Source organism: Eublepharis macularius, chromosome 1 (assembly GCF_028583425.1).
Source record: "Eublepharis macularius isolate TG4126 chromosome 1, MPM_Emac_v1.0, whole genome shotgun sequence".
Taxonomy (NCBI): Eukaryota; Metazoa; Chordata; class Lepidosauria; order Squamata; family Eublepharidae; genus Eublepharis; species Eublepharis macularius.
The window spans coordinates 254018865-254041374 of record NC_072790.1 but is presented as its reverse complement, the minus strand read 5'-3'; the positions used below and the strand labels follow the sequence as shown (position 1 = coordinate 254041374).

Here is a 22510-nt window from a genome sequence, read left to right as displayed (position 1 = left end):
TTTCGTTGTTTGTACCGCCTCTCTTTTGGAATCTCCTTTTGTAAGCAGACCGGAGAGCTGTTTGTATGGAGCTCTTTCTTGAAGAGTGTTTATTTACTGTCAGCATCTCCTTTTCTCACTGAGACTCAAGGCGGATCACAGAATTTGAAGAACAGTGCAGTAAAAACCAGTCAAATCCAAATGGTCGACGCTGCAATAACTGGAGAACACTGAACTAAGAAACAGTATCGTCTATCCAATAAACAGACAATAGAATACATTACTAAAGCAATGGGGAGTCGGAAAGAAGAAAACTGCCTAACGTTTTCAAAGACAATTAAAACTACAGTCAGGTTCCCTATATAAAAAGTGTTCTAGAAAATTTCCTTTCTTTGCCTCTCTGTTCCCTCTATAAAAACGCCCTCTTGAACGGTCTAGTTTACACATTCTAGGAAATGCTGGAGGTGTGCCGGCTTTTGGCTAAGGCAAGACGCTTCATCACAGAGCCAGATAATTTCTGAATATTTCGTTCCCCTTCCAGGAAAGCCCAATCGGACAGAAACTCATGGGGGGGGGGAATGCTTTGGGCTTCGTCCCCTTCTTGCTGGTGCATACATGGGCCTGCTGTTTCTCCTCCTCCTCCTCCTCCCACGGCAATTTTGGCCATTTCCCCTCCTCTCCAGCCCCACCAATGACATCCTCAGGCCAAGGTGGGTGGGAAAAGCGCCTAATCCGCCTCCAAATAGCCTCCATTTCCCAGGGATTTTGCGCCTTCTCTGAGTAGGCCTAAGTGCTCAAGCCCTTAAAATGGTCATCCGTAATCCTTCCTGCCTCTCTTTTCACCCTCCCCCCCCCTTGGCTGCCTGCTTAAGCAAAAGGGCGGCTTCTTCTGTATCCTGGGGGGGGGCTCTCTGAGGGAGGGCCGCTTTCGGCTTGCATTGGACCCCCCAGGCTTTCTTGGTGCAGGCGCAGGCAAAAGCTCTCTCTGCCTTTTCCTCCTTGCGCCATGCGAGAGGGCCTGTGCTGTGCCTCGCTTTCCAAACAGCTCCGAGCGGAAGCCCCCTCGGCCCCTCTGCTTCCAGTGCAGCAAAATGCAGTGGCCCATTTCTGGGTGGGGGCTCAGCAGAGCCGTTGCCCGACGGGCCTCAGTCCCAAAGGGCTGCCCCGCTTCTCCTGGGCCCCAGTGCACGATCTCTGCGTCTGCCTGTGGGGAGGGGCCCAGGCTCGGTTCTGGGAAGAGGGGGCTTAAGGCTCCCCATGGCCCCCTTGCCTCCGCCTGAAAGGGCTCTTTGCCCTGCCAACTGAGGGCAGCCCAGGCAAGGCGCGAGCCCCCCTGCGGCCCCGCTGGTCGCTGCCCTGAGTGCTGGAGCGCCTTCCCTGCAGCCTCTGCCCACCCCCAGCCCCCAGGGGCCACGGAGGAGCCCCTCTGCTCCTCTCGGCTGCAGTGGGAGGGGGGCCTTTTTGGCTGGGTGGGGAGACCCTTCTCTGAGACCCTCCCCATCTCCTCTCATAGCGCTCAAGAGGCTTTTCTGATCCCCCGCCCCCGCTTGTTTGGGTGTGGGTTTCAGAGGCCGGGATAATTACGGGAGGGGCAAGGGGGTTATAATTATTTTGCATTAAAGTCCCTTGTTTTTGTCTTGCAGGCTGTCGGGCTGCATAAACAGCCAGTCTCAGCCAGCGCGCGCGCGCACACACACACACACACACGGCCCCTGCTGGGGCACCCATTAGCAAGGCTGGGCACTGAGAAGTCAGGCAGGGATCAGGACCTGTGGCTGTCCTCCAGTAATGGAGAAGCCGAGGCTTGATAGCAGGGGTGGGGGGGAGCCTGTGCGGCGAAGGGGCTCTCAGCAGGCCTGAAAGGGCTTCTCCAGCTTCCTAGCTGGGCTGCCACAGGGTGTCCATCTCTTTAGAGCCGGTCAAAAGACTCACCAGCTGCGTCCCTCGTGGAGGGCCAGTGGCGGACAGCGCAGAACTGGCCTCTTGGACAGGGTGGCCGGCGTGGGGCACAGGAGCGAGGGAGGCCTCCATGCAGCTCAGACGGGAGCCAGGGGTCTCCGCATGGGGAGGAAGGGGGGAGTGGAATTGCAGCGGGTGCCGTTTGTTCCCTGCCTTCCTTCTCGAAGGGCGACCTTAACTTGCGGCAAAGCCAGTCGTTCAGTGTGTGCCCCTTAATAAGGGAGTGGGGGGCCCTTGTCACTTGGTAGCCCTCCGGCATGCGTCCCTGCCCACCACGGCCATTTTTGTAGAGACTCCCTGAGTGGGTCTTTCTTCAGTGCAGGCCGGCAGAGGTTCCTGCATCTTGATGCCAACAAGCAGTGAAGAGTCCAGCAGCGTGAACTGACCTGTGTGGCCTGGAGATCAGTTGTAAGTCCAGGAAATGTCCAGGAACCACCTGGAGGCTGGCAACCCTACCTAGGCAGGCAGGTGGCGGATATGGGCCTGCTCTCCCTGTGAGAAGAGTCTGTCCGTCCATCTCCCTTGGTTTGTTGCAAGATGGACTGGGGGGGGGGGTGCCAGAAATAGAATGGCCAGGAAATGGATGGTGTGGCCAGAACAAACACGCCGGTTCTAGTCCCAGGGCCGGGGTGGGGGTGCTGTTCCAGGAGAGGGGCTGCAGTTCAGTGTTAGGTAGGGGTTGGGGAGGGCAGGGACCTCAGTAGGATTTACTGTCATAGAGCCAGCCCCCCCCCTTCAAAGCCGCCGTTTTCTCCAGGGGAACCAATCTGTAGTTCGGAGATCAGTTGTAATCACAGGACCTGGAGGCTGGCGACACCAGTGGCAGAGCGTCTGCTTGCGGCTTGGCCAGGTTCAGTCCCCGGCAGCCCCAGATAAAGGGAGCAGGTAGCTGGTACGGTGGAAGAGCCGGGAGAGCTGCTGCCGGTCTGAGCAGACGATGCTGACTTTGATGGACGAATGATCTGATGATGCTTCGTGCGGTGCCCGCCCCACCCGCAGAAGAATATTACAGGGCTGGAAAGGGGGCTGAAAGGGGCACCCCAAAGAATCAAGGGGTGGGAGCCCCTTCCTTACGTGTTTTCCAAAGAGAAAAATCCCCAAACGGAAGCAAAATTCATCACCCCAGGATGGCCATAAAGGGGGTTAAAGTGCTTCCTGGAGGACAGAAACTTGCACGGCTTTGAGGTACCTCCTATTAAATGGAACCTCCATGTTCAGAGGCAGCGTGCCTCTGCAAAGCCGCTGCAGAGGAGACAACAAACAGCAGGAGTCTCTGCCCTGCACACTTCTGCTTCGGAGTCTTCCAGGGGCCTCTGAGAGGTCACAGCTGGAAACGAGAGGCTGGTGGACCGTCCCTCCACTGGGCCTCTTCGGGGGTGGGACATCAAGCATGGACCCTGAAAGAGGCCCCTGCGTGCCTGGCTGGAGATTGTGGGGCGGGCGGTGGCAAGCAGAAACACGGAGTTGTCCATCAAGCAAAAGCAAGGGGTTGCTCCCCCTCCCCCAGCCACTCACAGCTGGGAAGGGGCTTCCCAAGCAGGAGCCCCCTTCTTACAGTGCTTCTCTGCCTCCGCAGTGGATCTGCACACAGGTTGCTCTGCTTGCACACTGGGCTCCAAGGGCTTGAGATTTGGCACCACTCGGGGTTCCTTCCAGCTGTTGCAGTTTTTGGCAAGCACCGCATGACCGCATTTATCATTGTTGGGAATCCTGGGTTGGATCCCACGGACCTTTTCTGCCGGTGGAGCGCTCTCTCACCGTACACAGATCCCACCCGGATTTGAGGTCTGCCTGTGCCGGGGAAAGCACCACCATTGGCCAACTGAATCTGCTGCGGTCCCTGGTCCCGGAGGAGGGCCGGCGAATGAGGAAGCGATAGGCAGCATGCCTCCGCCGGGCTGGGCTAATGCGTGACTGCTGGATCCTGGGGCTTTAATAACCACCTTTCCAGGCTATTAAAATCTCATTTGAATGAAAAATGGCTGCTGTCCACATTGCACGTGAAATTAGTTTTGTTCACCTCTGCATAACAATCGCAAGGAGGGGGAGAGGCAGAAAAACGAGAGGTTGCGATCCCCCACTGCCCCGCCCCACCTTTTCTGGCCTTGTGGCACATGGCAGGTCAGGACCCGCATTCCTGGATCTCGCCCCTGCGTGCCCCTCCTTTGGCTGCCAATGGAGTGTTGGGCGGCTGGCAGACGCTTCCCTGTGCCCCTGCGTAGCGTTCACGGGCTGCCTTTCACCCGCAAAGAAGGGCATGCTGGGGAAGGGTCGGCGCGCAGTGGCAGAACATCTGCTTTGTGGGCATCAGGCCCTTTGCCTGCGCTGCTGCTCGTCAGAGGAGACGAGACGGCCCTTGAGAGATCCGGTAGGTCTGAGTTCAGCGGAGGCAGGTGAGGGCCAAGTCATGTTAGCAGGGCGGATTTCTCTGAGGGCTGCCAGTTGCCCACCCTTTCGCAGGACGCTCAGTAGATTGCTGCCCCTCGCTCTGTGTTCTTACGGGACATGGACTGGAGCGGGCTGCAGTGTGCCCGGCTCGGCCCACTCTCCAGCTAGTGAGTGGACCCGCCCCCCCCATGTCGCTTGTGGCCAGCTGCCCCTCTGCCAGTGCAAGCATGGTTGTCTTCCGGCTTCCCTTGTGCCTTGCGTTATTTCCTGCCTCCGGTGGGGCGATTATCTCAGCCACGTTCAGAGGGCCTGCCTGCTTTCCCCTGCGGCGCATGGGTGTTTCTTTAATGGAGCTGCTTGCAGCAGCGAATGACTTGGGGCTGCAGATCTTGCCTTCCGGGGCTGGGCTCCTCCTGCCCACGCGTCCGCCTTGGAGAGGCAGGCTGGGGGGTGTGGTAGCCCCAAGGAAGACTTGCTGCAACTCCAAGCCTCCTTTCCCCACAGGGGCTGCAGCAGGCCTAGGAGGGAGGTTTGAACAACCCCGGCCTGGGGTGGGGTGGGGTGGGGCTTGCTCTGTGCCTGGCTCCTCTCCGCCTCTCCGCCTGGCCCTTGGCTGGTGTCCTGCCACCCCCATCCCAAAGTCTCACGAGGTTGGGTGGCCGCCCCTCCTCCTTGGGTTGCTGCTGCCGCCACGGTGTAATTAGCCCCCACCCCCAAATCTCTCCACTCCACGTGGTGAAGCTGTGCCCAGGAGCAGCCGCTTACTGTGGCCCCCAGTGTTGCCCCCCAGCCCCCCCCCCAGCAAACTAGCCCCGGTCTGCACACAGCTCCACAAGAAGCAGCTTAAGCCAGAGTTGCGGGCTGGGGGGGGTGTTGGGGGGGCTGCTGATCCAGCATTTCTAGTGGATTAAGTGGAGAAGGCTCTCCCTGCCCGCCCTCCTTCTGTTGTGGGGATAATAATGACATACTTTGTAAACCGCTCTGAGTGGGCATTAAGTTGTCCTGAGGGGTGGTATATAAATTGAATGTTGTTATTATTATTATTATTACCCAACAAGCAGGCAAGCTTTCCTTCCTTTGGCACCCCCAGGGCTGGAGGAATGGTGCGGGGGGGGGGCAAATTTGGGGACAGAATGAAGGAGGGGGGGGAGAAGGGGAGCTCAGAATCCTGATGGGCTTCAAAGGCGGGGGCAGCTTTTTGGCCGTGGCACTGAGAGTGCAGCTCTGAAGTGCCCAGCCCCCACCCGGTGAAAATCCTGAAGCCCAGGGGATAATATCAGCCCCCCCTTGCTTTCATACAATGGTTGAGCTGGGTAGGGGTGGAGGGAGAGAGAACCGGGGCTCCTGGCCTCCCACGCCTGCCTGACAGAAGGGCCTGGAAGCAGAAGGGGGGTGGCACGAGGGGGGGCCTGCCCCCTCTAGCTTGGCCCCTAGGAGTGAAGGCGAGGAAAGATGCCAAGGCGGTGTTGAGCACGGAGGCCGCCCTCTTGGCATCCTGGCCCAGAGGCAGGTGGGCCCCCCAGCAAAGCGAGTGTGGGTTTCGCCACACGGCCTTGCTCCTGAGGCAGTCCGTGCAGTTGCCACCCTTCTGGGATCTTACTTGGCATGGAATTCTTCCCTCCCCCAGTGTAAGAACTTCTTTCTGTACAACTATACAGCTTCTTTCTGACGCTCTCCCACGGTCACCCACAGCACCGCATCGCAGCTTTCTGTTATTTGCATTGATCCATTTATTAATCCTCAGGAAACGGACCTCGGCTCATAGCTGCAAAGATGAGGCTGTCCTAGGAACCCCGAAGCTCGTATCTGACAGGGGGCAGGTAAATAGGCGCAGCTGGTCTTTGGTGTCACAGCAAAATGGAACCTCCAGGTGCAGAGGCAGTCCGGAGTCCCAGATGCTGAGGCGAAGCGGGAGGCAGGGCCGGGGCACTTCCAGGCACCCCTTGTGGGCTTCCTGGAGGCGCCTGGGCGGTGGGCGCCGGCCATAGCGGCCCATTGGCCAGACCCAGCTGGCTCTTTGGAGACTGTTAGCAAGTCCATCACATTGTCTGCTTGCTGAACGGCAGTCCTTATTGAGAGTCCTTCTGGGATCGTGGAACTCTTTATTGAGAGTCCTTCTGGGATCGTGGAACTCTGTTCAGCCAAGATCTTTTGTAGGCTGCCTTGGGCAACTTTCCCGGAGAGGCAGGATAAAAATGTGTGAAATGCATCAGCCGTGCTCAGACATCCTGTGCTGCTTCCTCGCTCAGGGCGCTAGGTTAGCTTACCCCCACCCCCCATACAAATGAGGAACTGGTGGGGGGAGATCAGAGATTGCCTGATGGGGTCCCCCAAGTGAGGAGAAAACGGAGCCCTTCCCCCCCCCCCCGGTGGCCTCTGCCCCCTCCCCCCTGCCGCCCCCTCGCTTCCGCCCCTCCACCTGCAGCTGCCTGCGGGGTCGCCTTTTCTCCTTTGAAGAAAATATAACAAGTCAAGGGTTTGGAGGGGATTTTTTTCCTTTCTACTGATTTTGGCGGGGGGGGGGGGCCTTTGGTGTGTGTGCAAACACACATGCGCGTAAATGTATATGTATGTAGAAGTGAATGTCTTAGGGGGGAATTTTAAAGCAGTGAGAGGGAGAGAGGATAAAAAAAGTCTAGCGTGGGGAGATTTAGTTCCATCTGAAAGCTGTCGGTGTGAATAAAAAGCTTTTCTTTGAACCCTCCGTTTAATAGCAGGAGGAGAGGGAGAGATTGGAGCCGGGAGCCGGAGGGTTTCACCAGACCTTCATTTGATAAATGGAGAGAGACAGGGCCTGGAGAGGGCCCCCCCCCCCCAACAATGTTGCTCTGGCTCGCTCCCCCCCCCCCCCCGGCTTGCCTCTCTCTCCACCACGCATTCTTTCGTGGGCCTTCTCGCTCCAACCTCTCTTGGGTGGTTACCCCACAAGTTGGGCTGGCCTCTTGCACCCACTCGAAGAGGCGCTTGTGGGCAGGTGTGGGGCAGGCGAGACCTTCATGCACATAGAGGTACAGCTGGGCTATGCAGCGTGCCCACCAGGCACATTCACACATTGGTGCAGAGGTGCATGCCAGCAGCTGAGCGGGAGAAAACGGGTGCAGAGGCGCATGCACACCCTTGCAGAGTGGCTAGGCTTACTTGACATTCCGGCCACCACCCACCCTCCCTCTCCAAAGTCTCCCTTTGCGTATGTTTGGAGCCTTCCTGGAACTGGCCAAAGACCTGTCAAGTCCAGCCTGCTGTGGTCAGCTGGGATCTCCATTCCTTGAGGTTTCAGATAGACTGCCTCTGGACATGGAAGCTGTTGATAGACTTACTCATCGTGAAATGGCCGTCTTATTTAGACAGAGGCCATTGCCACGGCTAGCGGCCGGAGGTTCTGTACTTGAATTAGCATTCTGTGTTTGCTTCATAGTAGGGGGAGGCAACCAGCTCTGCTGTGTGATTCCGAGTTACAACAAAAAAGAGAGAGAGAGAGAGAGAAATTATTTTTAGCTTAAGAACATCCGAAGAGCCCTGCTGGATCTGAGCAGCAGCGTCTCTCTCGTCCAGCCTCCCGTCCCACACCGTGGCGCTCCAGTCACCAAAGAGGGCCAGCTACCAGGAGGGAGAGGCCAAGGCCGCCTCCTGACCGTTGCCTCCTGGCACTGCCTTTCCTGCCTGCCAAAGGGCGCCCGTGGCACTTACCAAAATCGTCCATCAGCCACAAACCACCGGAAACAGGTGACAGCCGCCTGCCTCTGCCATCCACAGAGAATCGTGGCTAGCTGGACTCCCAGGCACCGTTTACCCAGAAACGCTCTTTAGAAGCGCCCCCCCCCCTTGCAGGCTTTTCTGAAAGCAGACTGGGTGGAAATTCTCTTGGCCTCCCGGGACAGTCCCTTGGGCTAGTGCAAAAGGAGCCCAGATGCAGGAGCCCCGGGGCCCCTCCTCTCTGCTTCGATGCTGCAAAGCCGCCCGCGGTGAGAGGCTGTGAGAGAGGCCTAGAGAACAGCCGGGGGGGGGGCGGTCCCTGCAAGAGGAAGCAAAAGCCGTTCCTCCCCCGAAGAACGGGAAAGGCACACTGGGACGTGGGCCGCCGGGTCCTGCCAGGTCTCCACAGCCAGAATCCGGGTGGGCCCGATTCCTCCCTCTTGCCACACCGGAGGAATGCCCGTACTGAGGGAGAGCTGCCCCAGCTCAGGCAGCGGGGGGCGTTTTCCAAGAGCTTGTGCGAATAATTGATCCGGCTGCGACTGAAGGCCTTTCCAAGTTGGGGGGGGGGGTGGAAGTGAGGCCAAGCACGGCTGTGCCTTGGAACGCCGCTCTCGAGGCCTGAGACCAGGAAAACCCCGTCCAGCCCTCTGCCAGGAATGCCCCCCTTGGCAGGCGGGCTTCCTCACACTGCCCGCAAGGGCAACGTGTTCGGGTCCCTCCCAAGTCCCGGAGGTGAGGACAAAAGGCACGGTAAGGGCCCCCAGGGGCAAGAAGGGCTCCTGAGGTGGGGGGGGGGGCGTGCTCCCGCTGCTGGCCAATGCGGCCAAGGGTGGAAGTCCCTCTGTGAGCTGGGAGAGACGGGCGCAGGGGAGGGGTGCCTCTTTGGTTCTTGGCCTCACTTATGCTCTGCTTTTCTCCCAAAGTGACTTACTCCAATCTCCTCCATTTTCTCCTCACAACAGCCCTGTGAGGTAGGTTAGGCTGAGAGTGTGTGGCTGGCCCCAGTCACCCAGCCAACTTCCATGGCAGAGCGGGGATTCAAAGACCCCCCCCCCCAGCCCTTTGCTGTAGGCACTACCCCACATTTGTTTACTGCGCCCTGGCAGGCAACGGGATGCTGGCGCGTCTGAACCACATCATACATATTCAGCCCTAGAAAAGCTGCCGCCATAGTTTTTCCAGGGCGGGAGAGGCTGCCCTGCTTGGAGTGGAGGGGTGGTGTGGTGTAGTGGTTAGAGTGCTGAACTAGGACCTGGGACAATTGGGTTGTCCTTGGGATAGTAAGGGAGGGACTGTGAATGGACTCCCCTCACTAGATCCCAGAGCATCCGCTCTTCGGGAGGTGTGGGGGGGCTGCACCCTCCCTCTGTTGTGAGGCCTGGGGGCTTTGCTCAGCCTCCCACTAAACGCCCTGAATGACAAGAAGGCTTTCCTCAGGAGGAAGGCCCCAGAAGCGCTCTTACCACCATGCGGTGTCCCGGGGGGGTGGGGGGGATGCTGGGACCTCTCCACTAACCTTCAGGCGGGGCACCCTGGCAGGGACTGGCCTGCCAAGGAGAGCTGGGCAGGAATCAGGCCCCGCGTGTCATGTGCCTTCCTTCCAGATTCCTCAGGGACTGCTGACTCTGTGTGTGTGGGGGGGGGGAGCCCAAGTGGGGGAATGGGCTGCTCTTGCCCTCCGTGCTCACCTCTGCTGTCTGGGCCACCACAGCTAGCTCTGTTGCCGGCCCAGTGGGTCTGGCCAGTGGGTCTTCTTGACTGCTTGCTTCTGGCGCATGCGCCGGGGTGACTTGGTGTTGAGCGGAGACCTCTGCATAGTGGGAAGGGGCTGCAGCCAGGACACCACAGAAAGAGCCCCACCATTCTGAAAGGGGACAAAGAGCAATTTTAAGACAGGGCAGAACAAAGAGCCTTCGGGGCTTGCCGGGAAGGAAGGCCCGGAATAGCTGAGCTGGTGAGTCGGCTGGTGGCTGCCAGTGCGGAAGGAGAGTCCACCCGCCGAGGATTCCTTGAAATCTGCGCCTGCCATTCTTTCCTCCCATAATCAATACGGCTGCAGTGTTTTCTCATCTCTGGATAAAAGTGGGGGGGGGGGGGCTGAGGCTGGGCCTTTGCAGGAGGTCCCAGGGTCTAGGGGGAGGGGAGGAGGAAGGCCTCTCTCCCCAGAGAGACCCTGGAGGGCCGGGCCGCTGCCCCTCGGTGGGGAAGATCCTGGCCTTGATAGGCCACGGGGCGTGTGGCTCTGGAGCTTCAGGCATTCCTGCCGGATGCTCTTGTTATTATATGTAAGACGTTGGCGGGGGGAGCCTTTGTGTGAAGTGCTTTGTTGCAACTGTGCCTCTGCTCATTATAGGCTATGAGCCATTTGCAGCATGCTTTTTTCAGTTATTTTGCCCAACACAACAGCCTGATGAGGTAGGCCAACGCATCTTCCTTGAGAGAGAGCTTCATCCAGGGCTATGCAAAAAGACTGTGTTAGGGAGAAAGGGTTTGAGAAGTGTCTCTTGTGTCTCTCCAGGTCAGTCAGCGCATTGCCCAATCTGGTCTGTTGGGCTGCCAAAAGAGACTCGGAAGTGCCTAAACTCCCAGCCCAGAGGGGCTCTCTTTAGCAGGAGCCAAGGAAGCTGTGCTGGGTGGACCTCGTGTGTCCCGTAGTTTGCATCAGGCCCTCTCTGTGCCTTTAGCTGCTGCAGGCAACAGGCAAAGCTTCTTTTCTGTCTGGGCCAGGAAACGTGGAAGGAGTCACTGGCCTTTCTGCTCACAGGAAACAACAGGGACTCTGGCCTCGGGGGCCGCCTTCCAGTGCCCCTGATGAATGGCTTTGGTGTCGCTGAGCCCCGGAGGTCTGGAATTCTGGACCGTGGCCGTGTTGTGGACTGAAATTCTCTGCTGGGGTGGGATTCTGCCTGGCGCTATCTCATTGTTAAAAATGCAGAGATTTGTCGATAGCAGGGAAGGGTGCATAAGCAATGAACTGGCCGGTCTCTGACAGGCTTCCAAGGGGCCTGCCTGCCCCCGGCTCCGCCCCCCCCCCCGCCCACAAAAGGTGAGCTGCCGGGTCCCTCTTTCCACCTGTGCATTGTTAAGCCTGTAAGGAGGAGGGAGAGAGAACTGGCGACGCTTTATTTCTCTCCGGCCGCCTTCTTCCTGCCTGCTCTTTAGCCATGATTACGGTGCGGTTTATCATTTTAATCTGCTGGAAATGTCATTGGGATGCGGTGTAATTAAGGCAACTGCGTCTCCTCTGCCTTCCACCTTGTGCGTGCGCGCGCACTCACATGCTTCCATTAAATGGGCATTCTGGACATGGAGAGCACAGGAGGGGCCCATTTGGGCATAGTCTGCTGGGACTGGTGGCACGCCAGGCAGGGGTGGCATTGGCCACCCACTCTACCCACCCCCCAAGCGTGGGTGGAAAGGCCACTTCTCGGGGGGTTTAGGGATACTGTGAATATTTGTGATTTTCCACTCCCAATGGCACATCCCCCTGCGTTTGGTGCTGCCGATAAGTTTCCTGAACAGGCAGCAGGCTGGGAAATGTGATAACTCTAAAGCTCGGTGTGCGGAAGAAGGGGGGGCACCACTGGCTGTGCCAGAAGATGCAGCCATGCTGGGTCTGGACCCCCCCCCCCCATGAGAGAAGAGCACACCTCTGCTTTTCTCCTCTGCCTTCCACTGCTCGGGAGGGGGGTGGGGAGTGGAGGGACAACGCAGCTCCTTTCCAGTGTGCCGCCATCCACAGCAGATGACCCCCCCCACGTGGTCTCCCCTTGTTCTCCATTTTCGGAATGCCCCTTTAACGCAAGTGTGCGAGTGCATGTGCGTGCATGCACAGGAGACTTCTCTGGGAGTCTGATGTGCAATTCAGTCACCTCCAGAGAGAAGTTTTCAATCTGCTGTGAGAAAATGGCAAATCGGCAGTGGCTGGCAGTGGTTCCAGATGGGCCGTGCCAGGTGCCCCGTCTCCCTGGAGGGTGTGGCACTTGTGGGCGGGGTTTCTTTGACGCTCTGAGTCTAGGGTTGCCAGCCTCCAGGTGGTAGCTGGAGATCTCCTGGAATCTCCAGGCAACAGAGACCAGTTCCCCTGGAGAAAACGGCTGCTTTGGAAGGTGGACTCTGTGGCCTTATACCCCACTGAAGACCCTCCCCTCCGAAACCCTGCCTTCTCCAGGCTCCACCCCTAAAATCTCCAGGAATTTCCCAACCCGGACCTGGCAACCCTACCTGAGTGCCCAGGGTGAGGTGCCCTACTCCCAAGGGGGCACCTTCCTCTGTGTTTGCTGCCTGCTTCATCTGGAGGGGGCCACTGCTTGGCTGACCTCCAACGCACTTGCTGGGAGGTGGGGGCCTTTCAAGATGGTGGGTGGGAGCTGCTCTGCTTGTGCAATTGAAGGGGCTGCCCCTCCAGCCCCCCCTGCCTTCTGCCGGCTGCATGCAGGGACTAGGAGGGGGGCAAGGCAGGCCCCCTTCTGATGCCCCCCACCCCCGCCAGTGCTGGCTTCTTCCTTTGTTGTGTGTGTAGGGTGGGGGGGAGAGTTCAGTGTGTTGCTGATAGAGGCCTCTGCTCCTCGTCTGCTCTGCCCTGTGAACCTCTCTGGGAGCAGCTTCTCTGATCCGGCGCTCCCCCCTTGCTCTGATCTTTTCTTTCTCCTCCACTTTCGCCCCCCCTTCGTGCTCCCTCCCCACTCACAGCATCCTCTCTCGCTGCCCCCCTCCCCACGTTCTGCCTTTCTGTCCCCCCTGCCTCCCCCCCCTCCTCCATGTCACTGAAGGGCCTTTGGGGGAGAGAGATCAAAGCCTGGTAAAGTTCTATGAAATCCTCTTGACAGCTTCAGCCAGCTTCATCTTCAGAACGGGAACAGAGAGGGCAGCCACCAGGCAGCGAGTGCAAGAGACGCCGGGGGATATGGAAAGCACAGGAGCTCGGGGGGGGGGGGGAGCCAGTGCGGTGTGCTGGTTAGAGTGCCGGACTAGAACCTGGGAGAACCAGGCCCAAATCCCCATTCTGCCCCACTCTCTGGGTTACCTTGGGCCAGTCTCAGCACTTAACCTACCTTGCAGAGTTGTTGTGAGGATAAAATAGAGGAGGGAAGAATGAGGTTATAAACCACTGTGAGTCTCCGTTGGGGAGGAAAGTGGGGTATGAACAGGGCTTTTTGGGGGGGGGAAGAGGTGGTGGAACTCAGTGGTGGAATTCAGGACCGCACAATGATGTCACTTTGGGTCAGCTGGAACAAGGGGGGAGTTTTTTTTAAGTTTAAATTGCCCTCCGCGAAAATGGTCACATGGCCGTTGGCCCCGCCCCCTGATCTCCAGACAGAGGGGAGTTTAGATTGCCCTCCACGCTGCTCTGTCTGGAGATCAGGGGGCGGGGCCACCGGCCATGTGACCATTTTGAAGAGGTGCCGGAACTCCCTTCCACCGTTTTCCTGCTGAAAAAAAGCCCTGGGTGTGTAAACATCCAAATAAAAAATAATACATTGGTGCGGCACCCAGGCCTCCCATGAGGAAGGAAAGGAGGAGGCGTTGTTTCTGCCAGGGACCCGATGCTCGCAGCAGTTTTCCCAGAGCAGGGCGGAGATGAGAGCCAAAGCACCTGCCAAATGTAGCGTTTCCACAGCCGTCACACTGGCACGGCCCCAGCCCCGGAATCTCCGTCCCCAGGTGGTCCTCTTGTTGATCTCTGGGAGGCGAATCCCCCGGCCCCAGATAGAAAGATGTGGAGAAGTGCAGTCCACCTGGCGCGATCACGGCGTGCTCCCTTCCCTCCTGGAGGTCTGCCAAAGCCTTAGCCCGGCCACATTTCCTGAAGAAGGGAAGGGCGCTGGTGTGCATGACTTGTGCCCACACATCTGTGTGTGTGAGAGAGGGGGGGGGGGAAGTGGCCAGTCACAGCTCCTGGGCATGTGGATTGCTGTGACACGCACACTAGCCTATAAGGTGCATTCTGTGCGCGTCATACATGGCAGTGCCCACTTTCAGAACTGCACGGTGCGCTGAAGCCTTTCCTTAAATAGTCAGTATGTAGGTTTACAATGCTCTCATTCTGGGGGCAGGAATAGAGGCGTCTTCCAGTTCCTCCCCCTGGGCCAGCAGCGCCCCCTCCCCCGGGCGTGCCCCTGGGGCAAAAGGTTTCCCGAATGCCAGCAAGCTGCTCGAGTCAGCTCCTCTGGCAAAGGGCTTGTCGTTTGGTTGGGTGGTTTGCAGAAGAGACTCTTTCCCCCCAGGCCCCCTCGGACCCCTGCTCTGGAGGACGGTTTCTTTTGCTCCCGGCCGCGTGTGCTCTGCTTGGATGAGGCCCCGTTTGGTGCCCTGGGCCTTTCGGAGACCTTTGCTCCTTATCACCAAGGACACCGGTGGGAGGAAAGGGATCTTTCTGCTTCACACAAGGACGAAACGGGGGGAGATGACTGGAGAGCTCACCGGCCCCCAGGAGCCCTCTGCAGGCCCAGAACAACGCAAGGGAGCTGCCTCACCGGGTCAGGCCCCTGAAGGTCCAGGGACAGCGCCCCCCCTCCCCACAGGTGCTCCGAGGGGCTCCCAAAAGAGCGAGGATGGGCTTCCCTTCTTGTAGGGTCTCAGCCCCAGATACTCGGAGGTATACTACTTCTGCACATGGAGGCTCCAATTAGCTATTGCGGGACTTGCTACTCTTGAGGCCAGTGACAATTAAAAACCTGCTAGTTGTCTTGCCCCACTTTGTTGGGGGGGCTGAGCAAGAGAGGACTTGAGCCTTTTGGGGGTGCAACCCCCCCCTGTCCCCCAATAGACTGGGGCATCTGGCAGATGGCCTCTGCGTTCAGATTACGGCAGCAAGTGCAAGCTGGGGGAGACGCCTTTCCTGGGGACGGGTCATCCCACGCGCCTGTGAACAAGCCCCAAGCGAGCCACTCTGGTCGGTTGCCGGGTCCTCCCTGGAATTCGCAGCAGGGCAGAACCAGCGATGGGCTGATGTCACTCCTGGAAGTGACGTCATCCTGATCCTGGACCCACCAGAACCATTCTGGTATTTGGGCAAAACTCTATGGGCTTCACTTGGTGTCATGAAGACATCACTTCCAGAGACACAGGAAGTGGCATCTGCGCCAGCGTGTCGCCAGATGCCCAGCCTCCCCCCAGTTTCCCGCTCTTCCCCTGCCCCAGCCGGCCAGCTGAGCAGTGCAGGAAGCCTGGGTTGGGGGTGAGGACGGGAGGTCCAGACGCGTAATGGCTGCAGAGTATGGATCAGCGTCTTGGTTTCGGATCCGTTCATAGGCTGGGTGGGTTCAAAGTAGGGATCGCTCCTTCAGTGTTTATTCACAGACCCAGTCACAATGATTTCCCCGTTGCCTCTTAGGCTGCGCTCATCCACAAAGTCGAGCCCGCAGCCTTCTTGCCTCCCGGAGGTCACTCTCCCCTCCCCACGGAGCCAGGCTTCCACACAGACTGACCGGGCGCTTTCCCTCGGACTAAAAACCGCACTCCCCCCTCCCCTGCCCAGGGTGCAGCCCCTGTCCTGTCACTGCACGCCTCAGTCACAAATATTAAAAAAAAACCCACATTAACCCACAGAAACAAAATGCACAAACTATTTAAATGGCAAAACATCCCAGGCAGGTGCTGGAGTCTCTCAGTCCCAAATGCCTAATTGTCCAGCTAAGGTTCGGTCGGTCAGCCTGCCAGGTCCCTCTCCAAAGTACCATGAGGAGCAAAGAGGGGCCGCGCTTGGCCAGCCAGGGGCATACAGGGGCAAGCTGATCCTTGCTGTGATGAGCGAGCATGGGGCAGCTCGAGCCCCGGGACAGCCTCCACTCGCAAACGTCAAGCTGCTGCTCCCCACCCCTTGCTTTGCTGACTCTGCCTTGGGCTGACGCTCTCAGCGTGCAAAGGGCTTCCCCCGCCGCCCGCCACTCTCCAGCTGTGAATGGGACGTCTCTTGCTAGCTACGGGTTCCAAGCAGGGCCGGCCCAGTGCCGGCCACTCGGTTACAAACGTGTTTGCTTTTGAGGCTCTGGCCAGCAGGCCTGGCAGGAACAGGTCTGAAAGCAGGTACCCTTGCCAGTTGCCACAGGAGTGAACCCCACGGGCCAGAGAGCCCAAGGAATGTGCCCTTTAACTGCCGGGAGCCTTGTGCATGAATGGAAACGAGAGCCACGCGTGGTAGCCGGAGAAGGGGCCCTTTCCAGGCGGAATCCACCCTCATGGGACGGGACTTTGATGGCGTGCTTTGTGCCTGGTAGCCCAACTGAAGTAGCCCCTCTTGGCAGGAGGCGGCCCCTTCTCTTTAGGGATTTGCAAGGAAGCCCGGGGCATCGGGGCGGGGGGGGGGGGTTGAGGGGAATAGCAAAACACAGATTTATAATTTCCATGTATTGATGCATTATACAAACACAGTTGCGCCAGAGTCACTGTTTGTGGAGCAGGGCGCCTGCTTTGTATGCAGAATGTCCGGGGGGGGGGAAGGCTCCATTGCTGGTGATGTGAAAGTCCCCTCTGTGCCCAAGACCCCGGGGAGCCGATGCCACTCACAGTGGAGGGGCCTCAAGAACAGCCAGCTTCCTTCCTTTTCGGGAGCAGCCCTGGCTCAGGGCAGAGCGCCGGTGAGCATGCAGAAGGACTCCGTTCCAGTCCCTGGAAGCCTCTCCAGTTAAAAAGGCCAGGTTGAAGGCAAGGGACAAGACCCTTCCTTGGCTGAGAGCCCCGAGAGCCGCTGACAGAGCAGAGCAGACTCCTCTGGGGAGGTCAAGGGGAGAAGGCAGCTTCGTGGGCTTCATCTCCAAATACAAAAAGACACAATAAAAATGACAATCCGAAGAGTTCTTCAAAACACGCCCTCCTGGGGCTGCCTCTGGGCTCTGCCCGAGCGCCTTTGGGAGGGCAATGTCAGCTCCCCCTGGGCCTCTTCTTGAGGCTTCACCGTTCACCAGAAGGGCAGCCGCTCCACTTGCCCATCGTGGCCGCAAAAGTCACCCTGTGGCCCTCTTCCCGTCTGTGAATAGCTTCAGGGCGTTCCTGAAGAAGGAGCTGGGACTTCCCAGTTCCCAGATGGGAGTCCAGCTCTACTGTGGGAGCTCCCCGGCTTTGCTGCTGCCGCCACCCAAACAGATCGGGGGCATGTGCAGAGTTGGCGCCAGGCTGGCTGGGCTCTGCCTTGGTGTTCCAATGCCAAATCACGTCTCCAGCAAGGGCCACTTGTGGCCTCTCTCCACAACAGGAAAAATTCATGTGGTGCCCAGGGAAATGAGAAGCCGCCGGGTGGCTGAGAGGACAGGGTGGAGGAGGTGTGCCAGAGGGCACTGGGGAGACGGAGTCACCAGGTGGGAAGAGGAGCCAAAGCCCCAGGAGACGCTTACGGGAGCCAGCCAGCCAGCCAGGCGCTTCTCTCTTCTGCACTTGGCTTAGCTCCTTTCCCCAAGGATGCATTTGCCCCCTTCTGTGCTGCCGGATTGGATCGGCTGGCAGTAGAGGCGTCCCTCTTTTCTTTGGAGCACACAAACTCCCTCAGCCTCCGCACAGGGCTGGGCCTGCCCGGGCGATGCCTGCCACACGCGCCAATCAATCTCGCTGTATCCCCAGGGCTCATGGTGCATTTGGTGCCATGTGACTGTTGCTGCCGCTCTGGAAAATGCTGCCATCGACCCAATCCCTCCTCCCGGGCAGGGGAGGAGGGTGCACTTTGGACCCACAACCCACTGGGTGCGGCCACTCTCAGGCACAGCAAAGGGGACAGGACCGAGTGTGTATGGCACGCCGGTAGTATAAGGGTATGCATTTGTGCCAACTGCTGGTGGCCTAGCCACAGCTGGCAGGGATGAACATGCCCACTGAAATGCCTGGTGCTTTCTTGTGGCCAGTGGGGCACTTGGGAGACTTGAGAACCAGGACTTCATGGACTAACAAAGCACCCTTAGAGAATAACAGACTCTCTGCACCTAGTTGGGGGCGGGGGGTGGGTTCCTGCTCAGCCTGTGAGTGGAGCCCTGATCTTCTGCCAGAAAGTTCAGCAGTGGCATCAGAACTGCCCCCCAAAGGGCACCCCAGTCAACGTCTGTGTGGTTCAGGTGACTCCGACGCACCTTGGGCAAGCCAGCCCAGGGGAGACATCAGGAGGCCGCCGATGCCCGTAGGACTGGCCTTGGAAGGATCAGGCCAGCATTTGCCCACAAGCGCAGCCAGTTGGGTGCTCCCTGGCTGGAGGAGATGGCGGCCTTCCCTTGGGCCCACAGCGGAGCCTCGGTGCTGGGAGGCCCTGAGCCTGGCACTTCCCCTGAGCTACCAAAGACCTTCCTCATCCCGTGAGGGTCTCATCCCACCTCTCTCTTCCCTCTGCAGTTGTCCAGACCCGGTTCATTGAGGAGCCCGAGGACCAGACGGTGGTGGCCGGACAGCGGATCGTGCTCTCCTGCGTGGTGCTGAATTACTCCGGGATCGTGCAGTGGACGAAGGATGGGCTGGCCCTGGGCATGGGCCAGGGCCTCAAAGGTAGGGAAGAGGGCGCTCTTTGCGGGGTGCTCTTTGGCTCCCCAAGGAATCTAGCCACACCCTCCATTCAGCAGGCTCTTCTCTGTAGGGCCAGGGGGGGGAAGGAAGTTGCCGTCACCCTCCCTTGGTAAGGGGGCTGTTTGCCACCCTTGGAGACAGGAGAGGCTGCATGCCTGCTTTTTGCCCCTGCCCATCTCTTCCTGGCTTCTCTTCCTGCCCGTTTCCTTAAGAAAACCATGCTCTGCTCTGTGAAGGGAGGGAGGGAGGGCCGCAGATCCTCTCCGGCATCCTCCACTCACTAGCCTGTCCTGTCCCCCCCCCCCCCCGCACACACAGTCCCTCCTTCCTGGAGCCGGCTGCCCCCTCCAGCAGGACAACAGCGCCACCTCCTGGAAGAGGAGGCGGCTGCTGGGCACGGAGCAAGGCCGTGACCGCCAAGGAGCCAATGAGTTCCCCCCTCTTCTGCATCGGTGAACCCTCTCTGCTTTCCTGTGGGTTGCCACTCTTCTGCCCCCCCCCGGCTGGCCTTTTCCACGTGGCCCGTGCAAACCCCACGCACAACCAGGAATGAGTCTGCCTGGCCCTAAAGGAACCACTTCTGCACTAAAGGCACCAAATCCTGCCTCGAGGTTTTCCGAGGCCTTTTGCCTAGACTGGCTGGTTGTTCTGCGAGTTGTGGGGCAGGATGCTGAGGCTGTGGGCCCTGGAAATCCCACTCCTCCTATCCCTCCCTCCTGGCTTTGGAGGTTTTGCAGGCTTCCTCCGTGCACTTTGATGTCACGGGGACAAGTGGCCTGGGATCTTCAGAACAGTAGGCAGGCAGATTACCGGATGGTTAGAAGCTAGCTTCCCAAGAGCAAGGCTGGCGAGTGAGAGTCGGCCTGAACAAGCACAGAGTGAGGGCTGCTCGAATTCTGCCGGTGTTCAGAGGTGCACCTGAGGCCTGGCTTTGAGAATGGGCTCTAGAGCCACGCCCCAGGAAGCCCCTCCCTTCGGATGACGTCCTTTGCACGCCTGCCTGCCACACCCTGACTGCTCGTCTCCTTTCTGTCCTCAGCCTGGCCGCGGTACAGGATCATTGGGGCAGCTGATTCGGGGCAGTATAACTTGGAGATCACCGACGCCGAGCTTTCGGATGACGCTTTGTATGAGTGCCAGGCCACGGAAGCGGCGCTGCGATCCCGGCGGGCAAAGCTGACTGTCCTGAGTAAGCCATTTTGTGGCATCTCTTCCCTTACCCCTTCACGCGGTGCTTCATCTGACTTAAAACTGTTTCTGGTAGCCATGAACCTGTGCTTTTCAAGTCTTCAGCCCCTTTTGATCCGCTCCTCTGGAAAGGTTTGGGTCTTTGCAGTCGGCGCTGAGCCTCAGCCTTGCAAGGGAGCGCTTGCAGCACCCCGCCTGCCGCTGCCTGGCGTGTCAGGAAGGACGGGTGCCCCCGGGGCAGTCTGGTTAGCCAAGTGCCCCACCCTGTGCTGAACTGGCTGGTCCCAGCAGCAGCCTTAAGCTGGCCCAGCCCTGAGCAGTGAGGAGACCTCTTCCCACGGAGGTAGCAGCCAAGAGCGGTTTTCAGAACAGGGTCCATTTCTCACATGGGGCCCTTTTGTAAAGGCGGGGGGGGGAGGAGCTGGCCGGGGGGGGGACGACACACCACCTGCTGTGTATGCCAAAGGGCCCTGGCACTCACCCCACCTCCCACCACTAAAAGGATGGCAGTAGCAGGGGGTGAGAAACGGCCCTCTATGCCAGGAGCCCAGAAAAGGCGGAGATAGATGGATAGATCCCAGACTTGGGACGAGGCATCTTCCTGGAGGCACCGCCTCCATCTTGGGGATGTGCCCAAAAGTTCCGTTGCCCCCTCTGCCAAACATCAGATGAGAGGCAGTCAGCTTCTACTGGCAAAACTGAAGGGTTAAATGCCCTCTCTGCGTGCCCCTATATTCCTAGTGCCCCACCACCTTTGCTTTTGCCCTGGAGAGATGCTGGGAAAACCCAACGACTGGTGCCCCTTCTGCTTTATGTGACACTGAGAGATCCCTGTCTTTCGGTGCTACACCTCTGAAGATGCCAGCCACAGCTGCTGGCGAAACGTCAGGAACTACAATGCCAAGACCACGGCGATACAGCCCGGAAAACCCACAACAACCAGCATCTGTTTTGGCCCCCATTTCCCAGCCTCCCCCTTCGAGAGCAGAACCAAAGTGCAGAGCCAAGAACGAGGCCTCATGTGGCCCCTGGACAGCAGCGACGAAGGCCCCAGTAGCTCCCCCAGGGAGGGGGCTTCCAGAGAGCCAGCATCCCCCCCACCCCCGCACAGCCACGGCCCACCTTCCTTCCTCCTGCTGGTAGGACAGGCCTCGGAAGCAGAGCTCAGTGGGGAAAGGGGGGGCGGCGTTCGGGGCCCAGACGGTTCACAGCTGCAGCAGTCCAGGGGCTTGCTGGGGTGCGGCTCGAGCTTTTCACAGCTTTCCTATGATAGGAAGGCCTAGCAGGGACTCAGTCAATTTCTGCGTCTTTTGCCGGTTGGCAAAGGCACCATCGGAGGCTTTGCCCCCTCACTCAGGGACACAAATCCAGTGCGCCCCCCCCCCGACTCCCTCCCTCCCTGCCTCACCCTTCCCCCGCCACCACCGCTGCCTTCTCCACCCCCACATTTGGGCCGTTTTGTCCCATTGATCGCGCTTTCCCCCTTTTTAATGCCTTAATATATATTCATGGCGTGCTTGAGTTACAGTTGCCGCGGGGGCTGTAATTCTGCATCCTCTGACTTCAGTGCCTCATAAAAACTGCAGGGGGGGGTCCCTGAGTCACAGAGCGGGGGGAGTCCTCCGTCTCCCCCTCCCCAGCAACTGAATAAAAGGGAATAAAAGGTGGATCAGTGGAAAGGGGAGCAAGCAGCTCAGTTCCTGAGCCCTTCTCCTGCCCAAGTGCAAAGAGCAGAAGCGTGCCTGGTCTGGCCTCCCAGGCTCTCCGGCGGCGGAGAAGACCTTTCGGGTGGGCTTTTTGGAGATGCTCCCAGGCGGAGTCTTTGGGAGGGAGGCGCTCCCCCTCTGCCACCCATTCCCCCAGCCAGCCCTTGATGAGGGCTGTGCTGCTGGGGCGGCTGTCACGAGTCTTGTGCAGCTGGGAGCAACGGACAGGCTGTGCTGGCCCCGGATTGCTCTGCTGCCTGCCCAAGAGGTGCAAGAAGCTGCCCCGTGGAAGCTGCAGTCGAGTGGCTCTCTTTCACGGAGGCGCCTTGAAGCCTTCCTCATCCGAGCTGGGCATCCCTTCCTTGCCACAGACCTGACCGCTGCCGCCACCATTCCAGTTTCTCTCTCTCACAGCCCACTCTGTGGCGCACTGCCATCGGAGTCTCTGTCAGCCCCTGCCTCAGGGTTGCTGCCAAGGGATGTGTGTGGCACCAGCTCTGATCCCGGGGCCTTAGGGGGCTGCCAGAGGGAGGCAAGCTGGGGGGTGGCTCACATCTTGGTGATGGTTATTCCGAAGGGGAAGTCACGGGCCCGACTGGCAGTGGGGTGTTCTGGGTCTGCAATGGGGGGCAAAGTGGGAGGCGCTGCAGGGGCTACTTCCGTTAGCAGAAGTGGAGAGAGAGGAGCTAGAGGCCGCAGCCAGCCCCAGGAGGGGGTGTGCAAGGCTCCCCTCCCCCCAAATTTGATTTCAGAGGAAGGCCTGGGAGCACGCGCCTGTCATCGCCGCCTCCGGCAGCCTCTTGCTCTTAGCGCTGGAGAGAGGAGACGGGCGGGCAGAGTGGGGTGCTGAAGTGGCGAGTGCGGGTGGGGTCCCCCTCCCCTTCCATTTCTCTCTCTCTCTCTTGCTCTTTCTTGCTAATCCTGAGATGCTTTCAGCCCCCCCCCCCCCACGGGCACGCCACGAGTTTCAGGACCGGGAAGGTTTTCCTAACTGGCTACGGGAAAAGACGGTGCCTTCTGCAGCCTGTCCTAGTGTGAAGAGAGTGAGCTGCAAGCTCCTCTCACTTCTCCGTTCAGGCTGCAAGCAAAGAACCCCCCAGCCTGCCTGCCTGCCT

The 22510-nt window shown here is 59.1% G+C and overlaps 1 protein-coding gene across 2 annotated transcripts in view; it reads left to right on the top strand.

The window, feature by feature from the left end:
• Positions 1–22510, top strand: part of KIRREL1 (kirre like nephrin family adhesion molecule 1) — a 91848-nt gene that overhangs the window by 53192 nt on the left and 16146 nt on the right. For both annotated transcript variants that reach the window (XM_054999078.1, XM_054999068.1), the window contains exons 2-3: positions 18334–18483; positions 19541–19690. In XM_054999078.1, coding sequence (XP_054855053.1) covers positions 18465–18483; positions 19541–19690 — 169 coding nt within the window. In that variant the 5' untranslated portion in view covers positions 18334–18464. The remainder of the gene's footprint in view (positions 1–18333; positions 18484–19540; positions 19691–22510) is intronic.